Source organism: Salvelinus namaycush, chromosome 3 (genome assembly GCF_016432855.1).
Source record: "Salvelinus namaycush isolate Seneca chromosome 3, SaNama_1.0, whole genome shotgun sequence".
Lineage (NCBI taxonomy): Eukaryota > Metazoa > Chordata > Actinopteri > Salmoniformes > Salmonidae > Salvelinus > Salvelinus namaycush.
This window is the reverse complement of record NC_052309.1, coordinates 79,184,397-79,197,174: the sequence shown is the minus strand read 5'-3', so window position 1 is coordinate 79,197,174 and position 12,778 is coordinate 79,184,397. Positions and strand designations below refer to the sequence as shown.

Below are 12,778 nucleotides of genomic sequence, written 5' to 3'. Positions count from 1 at the left end.
GTCATTCATAATGCCATACCGCCGTGTTAATAACAGTCATTCATAATGCCATACCGCCGTGTTAATAACAGTCATTCATAACGCCATACCACCGTGTTAATAACAGTCATTCATAATGACATACCACCGTGTTAATAACAGTCATTCATAATGCCATACCACCGTGTTAATAACAGTCATTCATAATGCCATACCGCCGTGTTAATAACAGTCATTCATAATGCCATACCGCCGTGTTAATAACAGTCATTCATAACGCCATACCACCGTGTTAATAACAGTCATTCATAATGCCATACCACCGTGTTAATAACAGTCATTCATAATGCCATACCGCCGTGTTAATAACAGTCATTCATAATGCCATACCACCGTGTTAATAACAGTCATTCATAACGCCATACCACCGTGTTAATAACAGTCATTCATAATGCCATACCACCGTGTTAATAACAGTCATTCATAATGCCATACCACCGTGTTAATAACAGTCATTCATAATGCCATACCACCGTGTTAATAACAGTCATTCATAATGCCATACCGCCGTGTTAATAACAGTCATTCATAATGCCATACCACCGTGTTAATAACAGTCATTCATAACGCCATACCACCGTGTTAATAACAGTCATCCATAATGCCATACCACCGTGTTAATAACAGTCATTCATAATGCCATACCACCGTGTTAATAACAGTCATTCATAATGCCATACCACCGTGTTAATAACAGTCATTCATAATGCCATACCACCGTGTTAATAACAGTCATTCATAACGCTATACCACCGTGTTAATAACAGTCATCCATAATGCCATACCTCCGTGTTAATAACAGTCATTCATAATGCCATACCACCGTATTAATAACAGTCATTCATAATGCCATACCACCGTGTTAATAACAGTCATTCATAATGCCATACCACCGTGTTAATAACAGTCATTCATAATGCCATACCACCGTGTTAATAACAGTCATTCATAATGCCATGTTAATAACAGTCATTCATAATGCCATACCACCGTGTTAATAACAGTCATTCATAATGCCATGTTAATAACAGTCATTCATAACGCCATACCACCGTGTTAATAACAGTCATCCATAATGCCATACCGCCGTGTTAATAACAGTCATTCATAACGCCATACCACCGTGTTAATAACAGTCATCCATAATGCCATACCACCGTGTTAATAACAGTCATTCATAATGCCATACCACCGTGTTAATAACAGTCATTCATAATGCCATACCACCGTGTTAATAACAGTCATTCATAATGCCATACCGCCGTTTTAATAACAGTCATTCATAATGCCATACCACCGTGTTAATAACAGTCATTCATAATGCCATACCACCGTGTTAATAACAGTCATTCATAATGCCATACCACCGTGTTAATAACAGTCATTCATAATGCCATACCACCGTGTTAATAACAGTCATTCATAATGCCATACCACCGTGTTAATAACAGTCATCCATAATGCCATACCACCGTGTTAATAACAGTCATCCATAATGCCATACCACCGTGTTAATAACAGTCATTCATAACGCCATACCACCGTGTTAATAACAGTCATTCATAATGCCATACCACCGTGTTAATAACAGTCATTCATAATGCCATACCACCGTGTTAATAACAGTCATTCATAATGCCATACCACCGTGTTAATAACAGTCATTCATAATGCCATACCACCATGTTAATAACAGTCATTCATAATGCCATACCACCGTGTTAATAACAGTCATTCATAATGCCATACCACCGTGTTAATAACAGTCATTCATAATGCCATACCATCGTGTTAACGTGTTTACTTTACTGCAGTAAAAACTTAGAAGGAAAGTACTGTCTGAGACAGAAGGGACCACACTGAGCAAAGAAGTGGATTCACTCCTAACATAAGGCCATTAGAATGCGATGCCTTGGGGGAATTCCAGAGTGACGGTAATAAATGAGTCCCTTGACGGGGCAGATAACGAGGGTCAACAGCCAGAGGAATCTGCTGCTGACATTTAGGGAAAATTAGGTTGGAACTCCCTGAGACAAGGCATACTGTTGGAGAGGAGACAGAGACAACTAGAGACACGACATACTGTTGGAGAGGAGACCGAGACAACTAGAGACATGACATACTGTTGGAGAGGAGAGCGAGACAACTAGAGACATGACATACTGTTGGAGAGGAGACAGAGACAACTAGAGACATGACATACTGTTGGAGAGGAGACAGAGACAACTAGAGACATGACATACTGTTGGAGAGGAGACAGAGACAACTAGAGACACGACATACTGTTGGAGAGGAGACAGAGACAACTAGAGACACGACATACTGTTGGAGTTGAGACAGAGACAACTAGAGACACGACATACTGTTGGAGTTGAGACAGAGACAACTAGAGACATGACATACTGTTGGAGAGGAGACAGAGAACTAGAAACACGACATACTGTTGGAGTTGAGACAGAGACAACTAGAGACACGACATACTGTTGGAGAGGAGACAGAGACAACTAGAGACACGACATACTGTTGGAGAGGAGACAGAGACAACTAGAGACACGACATACTGTTGGAGAGGAGACAGAGACAACTAGAGACACGACATACTGTTGGAGAGGAGACAGAGACAACTAGAGACACGACATACTGTTGGAGTTGAGACAGAGACAACTAGAGACACGACATACTGTTGGAGAGGAGACAGAGACAACTAGAGACACGACATACTGTTGGAGAGGAGACAGAGACAACTAGAGACACGACATACTGTTGGAGAGGAGACCGAGACAACTAGAGACACGACATACTGTTGGAGAGGAGACAGAGACAACTAGAGACATGACATACTGTTGGAGAGGAGACAGAGACAACTAGAGACACGACATACTGTTGGAGTTGAGACAGAGACAACTAGAGACATGACATACTGTTGGAGAGGAGACAGAGACAACTAGAGACATGACATACTGTTGGAGTTGAGACAGAGACAACTAGAGACATGACATACTGTTGGAGAAGAGACAGAGACAACTAGAGACATGACATACTGTTGGAGAGGAGACAGAGAACTAGAAACACGACATACTGTTGGAGTTGAGACAGAGACAACTAGAGACACGACATACTGTTGGAGAGGAGACAGAGACAACTAGAGACATGACATACTGTTGGAGAGGAGACAGAGACAACTAGAGACACGACATACTGTTGGAGTTGAGACAGAGACAACTAGGGACACGACATACTGTTGGAGTTGAGACAGAGACAACTAGAGACACGACATACTGTTGGAGAGGAGACAGAGACAACTAGAGACATGACATACTGTTGGAGAGGAGACAGAGACAACTAGACATGACATACTGTTGGAGTTGAGACCGAGACAACTAGAGACATGATATACTGTTGGAGAGGAGACAGAGACAACTAGAGACATGACATACTATTGGAGAGGAGACAGAGACAACTAGAGACATGACATACTGTTGGAGAGGAGACAGAGACAACTAGAGACACGACATACTGTTGGAGTTGAGACAGAGACAACTAGAGACATGACATACTGTTGGAGAGGAGACAGAGAACTAGAAACACGACATACTGTTGGAGTTGAGACAGAGACAACTAGAGACACGACATACTGTTGGAGAGGAGACAGAGACAACTAGAGACACGACATACTGTTGGAGAGGAGACAGAGACAACTAGAGACATGACATACTGTTGGAGAGGAGACAGAGACAACTAGAGACACGACATACTGTTGGAGAGGAGACAGAGAACTAGAAACACGACATACTGTTGGAGTTGAGACAGAGACAACTAGAGACACGACATACTGTTGGAGAGGAGACAGAGACAACTAGAGACACGACATACTGTTAGAGAGGAGATAGAGACAAGTAGAGACACGAGATACTGTTGGAGAGGAGACAGAGACAACTACAGACAAAGCATACTGTTAATTCACAATATAGCTGATGATAGTGACGCCAATCATATCTATCAAGAAAGAACCAAAAGTAAATTTTTATTTATTTAATTGAACCTTTATTTAACTAGGCAAGTCATTTAAGAACAAATTCTTATTTACAATGACGGCCTACCAAAAGGCAAAATACCTCCTGCAGGGACGGGGATTTTTAAAATAAATCAATAAAAATAAATAACTTATGAATATAGGACAAAACACACATTACGACAAGAGAGACAACACAACACTACGTAAAGAGAGACCTAACATGCTGACCAGACCGGACACGTCGCATGCGCGAGCGTCGCAAAATAAATTTAGAACGAGCGTCTGCGACGCCAAGGGCTAAAATAGAACTTATTCCTATTTCTGACGCAGATCGCGCTGCAAGTCCTGCCTCTCCCATCTCCTCATTGGTTTATAGAAGCAGGTACTCATTGGTTATACCCACGTGGGTGATTGAAAGACGAACTGTTTTGCCGGTAGTCGTGGTAATACAATGAAAGTTTAGATGCGATCACCATATAAGTTAAACGATGAAAAAGCCTGGAAGGAGGAGAGATGACTAGAAACGATTCGGTTGGCCGTTTTATGTGTGGATTAATTGTCGGAGTAGAGGTCCTTGTGCATTTCAGGTAAAATAACAACTCAATGTTTATATCCCAGGACAAATTAGCTAGCAACAGCAAGCTAGCTAAATAGGACAAATTAACGTTAGCTAGCAAGTGCAAGCTAACTAGCTAAATTGCCATACATGTTTAATGCTTTTCGACCTGTCCCCAAATTAATGTCATAGGTTCAGAGTTTGTTTTGATATTTTAACCTGCGTGTCGTGATCGCGTTTGGTGTGGGGGGGGGCAAAATAAATGTATGCACGATAGTGCACGCGCACAACGGGTTTGGGTTCCGTGTAAGACAACAACATAGCAAGGCAGCAACACATGACAACACAGCATGGTAGCAACACAACATGGTAGCAGCACAAAACATGGTACAAACATTACTGGGCATAGACAACAGCACAAAGGGCAAGAAGGTAGAGACAACAATACATTGCACAAAGCAGCCACAACTGTCAGTAAGAGTGTCCCTGATTGAGTCTTTGAACAAAGAGACTGAGATAAAACGGTCCAGTTTGAGTGTTTGTTGCAGCTCGTTCCAGTCGCTAGCTGCAGCGAACTGAAAAGAGGAGCGACCCAGGGATGTGTGTGCTTTGGGGACCTTTAACAGAATGTGACTGGCAGAACGGGTGCTGTATGTGGAGGATGAGGGCTGCAGTAGATATCTCAGATAGGGGGGAGTGAGGCCTAAGAGGGTTTTATAAATAAGCATCAACCAGTGGGTCTTGCGACAGGTATACAGAGATGACCAGTTTACAGAGGAGTATAGAGTGCAGTGATGTGTCCTATAAGGAGCATTGGTGGCAAATCTGATGGCCGAATGGTAAAGAACATCTACCCGCTCGAGAGCACCCTTACCTGCTGATCTATAAATTATGTCTCCGTAATCTAGTATGGGTAGGATGGTCATCTGAATCAGGGTTAGTTTGGCAGCTGGGGTGAAAGAGGAGCGATTACGATAGAGGAAACCAAGTCTAGATTTAACTTTAGCCTGCAGATTTGATATGTGCTGAGAGAAGGACAGTGTACTGTCTAGCCATACTCCCAAGTACTTGTATGAGGTGACTACCTCAAGTAGAGGTCGACCGGTTATGATTTTTCAACGCCGATACCGAATATTGGAGGACCAAAAAAAGCCGATACCGATTAATTGGCCAATTATTTAAAAAAAATGTATTTATGTATTTTTAATAATGACAATTACAACAATACTGAATGAACACTTTCATTTTAACTTAATATAATACATCAATAAAATCAATTTAGCCTCAAATAAATAATGAAACATGTTCAATTTGGTTTAAATAATGCAAAAACAAAGTGTTGGAGAAGAAAGTAAAAGTGCAATATGTGCCATGTAAAAAAAGCTAACGTTTAAGTTCCTTGCTCAGAACATGAGAACATATGAAAGCTGGTGGTTCCTTTTAACATGAATCTTCAATATTCCCACGTAAGAAGTTTTAGGTTGTAGTTATTTTAGAACAATTTCTCTCTATACCATTTGTATTTCATATACCTTTGACTATTTGATGTTCTTATAGGCGCTTTAGTATTGCCAGTGTAACAGTATAGCTTCCGTCCCTCTCCTCGCCCCTACCTGGGCTCGAACCAGGAACACATCGACAACAGCCACCCTCGAAGCATTGTTACCCATCGCTCCACAAAAGCCGCGGCCCTTGCAGAGCAAGGGGAACAACTACTTCAAGGTCTCAGAGCGAGTGACGTCACCGATTGAAACGTTATTAGCACGCACTCCGCTAACTAGCTAGCCATGTCACATCAGTTACACCAGCCTAATTTCGGGAGTTGATAGGCTTGAAGTCATAAACAGCTCAATGCTTGAACCACAGCGAAGAGCTGCTGGCAAACGCACGAAAGTGCTGTTTGAATGAATGCTTACGAGCCTGCTGCTGCCTACCACCGCTCAGTCAGACTGCTCTATCAAATCATAGACTTAATTATAACATAATAACACACAGAAATACAAGCCTTAGGTCATTAATATGGTCAAATCCGGAAACTATAATTTCGAAAACAAAACGTTTATTCTTTCAGTGAAATACAGAACCGTTCCGTATTTTATCTAACGGGTGGCATCCATAAGTCTAAATATTCCTGTTATATTGCACAACCTTCAATGTTATGTCATAATTACGTAAAATTCTGGCAAATTAGTTCACAACGAGCCAGGCGGCCCAAACTGTTGCATATACCCTGACTCTGAGTGCAAAGAACGCAAGAGAAGTGACACAATTTCCCTAGTTTAATATTGCCTGGTAACCTGGATTTCTTTTAACTAAATAGGCAGGTTTAAGAAAATATACTTCTGTGTATTGATTTTAAGAAAGGCATTGATGTTTGTGGTTAGGTACATTCGTGCAACGGTTGTGCTTTTTTCGCAAATGGGCTTTTGTTAAATCATCCCCCGTTTGGCAAAGTTGGCTGTCTTTGTTAGGAACAAATAGTCTTCACACAGTTCGCAAACGAGCCAGGCGGCCCAAACTGCTGCATATACCCTGACTCTGTTGCACAGAACGCAAGAGAAGTGACACAATTTCCCTAGTTTAAAAAAATGTATGTTAGCAGGCAATATTAACTAAATATGCAGGTTTAAAAATATATACTTTGTGTATTGATTTTAAGAAAGGCGTTGATGTTTATGGTTAGGTATACATTGGTGCAACGACAGTGCTTTTTTCGCGAATGCACTTGTTAAATCACCCGTTTGGCGAAGTAGGCTATGATTCAATGATAAATTAACAGGCACCGCATCTATTATATGCAACGCAGGACAAGCTAGATAAACTAGTAATATCATCAACCATGTGTAGTTAACTAGTGATTATGTTAAGATTGATTGTTTTTTATAAGATACGTTTAATGCTAGCTAGCATCTTACCATGGCTCCTTGCTGCACTCGCATAACAGGCTGCCACGCAGTCTCCTCGTGGAGTGCAATGTAATCGGCCATGATCGGTGTCCAAAATTGCCGATTACCAATTGTTATGAAAACTTGAAATCGGCCCTAATTAATTGGCCATTCCGATTAATCGGTCGACCTCTAACCTCAAGCTCTAAACCCTCAGAGGTAGTAATCACACCTGTGGGAAGAGTGACATTCTTCTTACCAAACCACATGACCTTTGTTTTGGAGGTGTTCAGAACAAGGTTAAGGGTAGAGAAAGCTTGTTGGACACTAAGCAAGCTTTGTTGTGGAGCATTTAACACAAAATCCGGGGAGGGGCCAGCTGAGTATAAGATTGTATCATCTGCATATAAATGGATGAGAGAGCTTCCTACTGCCTACTTCCTACTAAATTAACAAGGCTGATGCCAGAAGAGGTTGATGCCAGAGGTGATGATGGTGAATGGAGGAAGATGATGATACCAGAGGTGATGGTGGTGAATGGGGGAAGATGATGATACCAGAGGTGATGGTGGTGAATGGGGGAAGATGATGATACCAGAGGTGATGGTGGTGAATGGGGGAAGATGATGATACCAGAGGTGATGGTGGTGAATGGGGGAAGATGATGATACCAGAGGTGATGGTGGTGAATGGGGGAAGATGATGATACCAGAGGTGATGGTGGTGAATGGGGGAAGATGATGATACCAGAGGTGATGGTGGTGAATGGGGGAAGATGATGATACCAGAGGTGATGGTGATGAATGGGGGAAGATGATGATACCAGAGGTGATGGTGGTGAATGGGGGAAGATGATGATACCAGAGGTGATGGTAGTGAATGGGGGAAGATGATGATACCAGAGGTGATGGTGGTGAATGGGGGAAGATGATGATACCAGAGGTGATGGTGGTGAATGGGGGAAGATGATGATACCAGAGGTGATGGTGGTGAATGGGGGAAGATGATGATACCAGAGGTGATGGTAGTGAATTGTGGAAGATGATGGCAAGCATGCCATGCTGCGCTTTGTCTTGAGAGACTTTAAAAAGACACTTTCTAAATCTCTCACTTCCTCTCACTCATGTTCTTTCAAGCATGCAACCCAGTGATTGAGTCAATCCTAGTGTTGCAATGCAACCAGCAGCCAGGGATAAGGAAAGTCAACACCAGCCCACGTGTTCTCATTAGGCTGAGCTACGAACTGAAAAAGTATATTTCCTTCCCATCTTCTGACTCTGGGCCAGTCAGTCTCTGTCTGGCACTTACCAGCCACTTCCTAAACACTTAGGTGAGTGTCAAGCATGCTACCTAGCAGAGGAGGAGGCAATAGCATACCTGCAGGCAAGGAGGAATAACAGGCTGTACAGTGAGAGTGAACCTGTCTGTCAGTGTCTGTCTGGGAAGCAGCAGGCAGCTCGTAACCGCCAACGGTGCGCTGGCAGACCTGTCTGTCTGCCTGGACGGGTTCCGCCTAATAGTCTTGTTTGTGTCATGTTAACGACTTCAAAACAAACCACTCTTCCCTGCTTTCACATAGTGCCAGCACCAGAGAGGCTGATCGACCCCCCCCCCCCCCCCCCCCCCCCCCACCACCACATTTCATTTCAGGGGTGTAGTTAGGCACACAATTGTGTTTCACTCATGTTAGTTGAGGAGTAACCAATGATAACTACCACAAAGTAGCAACCCAATAGTCCCTCTGTGTTTGTGTGTGATTGTCAGATTGCCTCATGTTCCACATTATGGCTTAACACTGCTAACCCTATCAGCATTCATACTGTAGGGCCATTATCGGATGCTTTATTGATTTATATAATAGCCTCCTAATTTGGCAGAATAACTTTGTTGCACACATTAGAGATATTGTTGCCAAGTACCTCAACTCGTCCATGGAGTTGAGTGCAGACTAGAGTTCCTTAAATGAACCTCTGACTCGCGATATGTCGAAACTTAAAAATAAAAATAAAATCTTAAACCCTTATCATGTACCTATGTTTGTCCTCTGTTGTTGCGTTGCCTTTGTTTGCTGGACGTTAATAAAATACAACCACTGACTGTTTCCTCATTGCTGGTTCTCTAAGATGGCAACTCAGCCGCGAATGCCAATTGAATCTCAACAAGGAAAACATCGGTGGGTGTATTTGATTAACGTTTTATTTAAAAAAAATATGGATTTCAGAAAAGAAATGCACGCAACAAAGGACAAGCATAGGTAGGCCTACAAGGTAAGTATCGAGGCATAGCGACTAGAAGGAGTTGGAGGTTAAATTCAAAAGCTCTAGAATGTGCTCAACTCAGTGGAGTTTAGATACTTGGCAAGGGATAATGCTGTAGTGAAGCAAAGCAAACAATGAACAAATGTAATTTTTGCCATTAGAACACAAGCAGGGAAGTGGTAGCAACATGTTTTATTCTAATGTTCTTTTCTTGAAAACCCCATGGATGGTTGTCAGGGGAACTCAAGAATTCCCGGGACAACTCGCCTGCCTGCTTTCTTCAGTGCTTAGCTTAGAGTACAGACAGACTCCCTTTTTGCCCTTTTGGTGGTGTGCTGAATTGGCTTTTGAAAGGACTTATTCTTGTATTGTGACCTGTTGAACTGCTAGACCTGTTGCACTTTGCCGTTGGTTCTTCTCCTTAACTACTTGTGCTAATAAATGTATTGGGTTTAATTAAATGGTCGTCTATCATCACTTGGACAACATGTGAGAGTGAGCCGTCCTAAATTTATGTGCAATAATTGCCCATCCTGTGACATGCATACTATTAATTATATTCATGTTAATGATATTGACCTCTGCATATTTCCTCGGAAATAAGATGGAAATACTGAGACAGGCTAAGAATCAAATTAATGCAAAGCAGACAATCATGTCATGCTGCTACGTTGAGATTCAGTCAAATAAAAACGGTAAAAGGGTGAAATAATATGCAAAGGGGGTTCACCATAATTCTTACCTACAAACAGACAGAAAACATCCAGGCCGACCAGCATCTTTCTCTTGGTACAGAGTGAACTGTCTGCAGGTTCTGCAAGGATGTGATTCTTCCCAGCGCCGTTTTCCTTCATCGCTTCCCCGGCTCCCCCGTTGTCGGCTAAACGCTGCTGAAGCTCAGCGTCCCGAGGAAGAGTACTAGTGTGTGTCGAGTTGAACTTTTGCATATTGTCTCTTGTTTAAAATACAACGTTGATGTTGTATTGTTGCTGTTTACTGACAGTAACGTTAAGTATCCCAAAGGTGAACATTCAGTCCGTCCAACGTTGAAAAATACAAATTAATGATGGCTGACTAACTTTAGCTAGCTAGCTGTTATTGAAAACCATGTCCAACAACCACAAGTTAAACTTGACAGGTATCAAACCGTTAGCAACAAGCTTATCTGTGAAATGTAAGACAAATTCGACGACAGCGTAAAGAAGAGTAAAGATAAACTGAAAGAGAAGTGTTCTTGCTAGTCTAGCAAAGCTGGCAGTTCACTGAGGTGTTGCGAGCTAAAGCGCTCACTGTCCCACTGTATCGTGTTCTGTTCAAAGTCTTCAACTACTGTAGCTGGCTAGCCACGTTACATCACGATACGTTACCCTAAAACCAACAAAATCAATATTTTAAAAGAATAACTTGCAAAACACGCATTGCTCAATTCTTCTGTCAACTTACAAACTTGCCCATATGTCATTCATTCAACTATTCCAAATGCCCTCTCCATGTGTTGGACTATTTTCTGTTCAGTCCTCCTGTTCCCTCGCATTTTGTCCCTCCCCAAAACTAGGCAGACCCAGCAGTTTGTTTTGCAAAATGTTTATATCTCCTTTGCTCCAGTCGCACCCTCTGACAACCCACCCTCACTTGTTAGTTAAATACAGTAGTTAACCAAATAGCTACCCTGACTATCTGCATTGACCATTTTTGTACTAACTGACTCAACTCATACACTGCTGCAACTGTTTACTATCTGTCACTTTATGTACAGTACATATCTACCTCAATTACCTCGCACAAGTACCCTGCACATCGACTCGGGAATTGGTATCCCGTGTATATTGCCAAATTATCGTTACCCATTGCGTATCTATTATTATGTGTTTTACTTTTCTATTATTTCTCTATTTTCTTTCTCTCTGCATTGTAGGGAAGGGCCTGTAAGTAATCATTTCACTGTTAGTGCACACCTGTTGTTTACGAAGCATGTGACGAATAAAATTTGATTATCTTACTTTTTTGTTTTACACTAACAGCTTTGTTTGTTTTATTTGTTAACATCTATGTTATGCTAGAATCAATACTATATTTGAGAGAGAATTAAGAGTATAGAGAAATATATGTTTATTTAATTGCATTTTTTAAAAAGTAGAACATAACGTGGCTATATACAGGGAGTAGAACATAACGTGGCTATATACAGGGAGTAGAACATAACATGGCTATATACAGGGAGTAGAACATAACACGGCTATATACAGGGAGTAGAACATAACGTGGCTATATACAGGGAGTAGAACATAACATGGCTATATACAGGGAGGAGAAAATAACATGACTATATACAGGGAGGAGAAAATAACATGACTATATACAGGGAGTAGAACATAACACGGCTATATACAGGGAGTAGAACATAACATGGCTATATACAGGGAGTAGAACATAACACGGCTATATACAGGGAGTAGAACATAACACGGCTATATACAGGGAGTAGAACATAACACGGCTATATACAGGGAGTAGAACATAACATGGCTATATACAGGGAGTAGAACATAACATGGCTATATACAGGGAGTAGAACATAACACGGCTATATACAGGGAGTAGAACATAACATGGCTATATACAGGGAGTAGAACATAACATGGCTATATACAGGGAGTAGAACATAACATGGCTATATACAGGGAGTAGAACATAACATGGCTATATACAGGGAGTAGAACATAACACGGCTATATACAGGGAGTACCAGTACGAGTCTACTGTATGTGCAGGGGTACGAGGTAATTGAAGTAGCTACTGTATGTACTGTACATAAAGGTAGGGGTAAAGTGACTAAGCAACAGGCTAGATTAGACAGTAGCAGCAGCGTGTGTGTGTTTCCGCATGCGTGTGTGTATGGTGTCAGTATAGTGTGTGCATGTTATGTGGGTGTGGATGTTTGCAGTTTGTGTTGTGGTGTCAGTGTAAGTATGGGTGAGTAGATTTGTGTGTAATGAGAGATTCCATTATGTTTCCCAGGCCTACT

The 12,778-nt window shown here is 41.7% G+C and overlaps 1 protein-coding gene across 1 annotated transcript in view; it reads right to left on the bottom strand.

Moving 5' to 3' along the window:
• LOC120039926 (phospholipid phosphatase 3-like) overlaps positions 1-11,318 on the bottom strand; it is a 30,114-nt gene extending 18,796 nt beyond the window's left edge. The window contains exon 1 of the mRNA XM_038985245.1: positions 10,496-11,318. Coding sequence (XP_038841173.1) covers positions 10,496-10,700 — 205 coding nt within the window. The 5' untranslated portion in view covers positions 10,701-11,318. The remainder of the gene's footprint in view (positions 1-10,495) is intronic.
• Between the last annotated feature and the right edge of the window lie 1,460 nt (positions 11,319-12,778).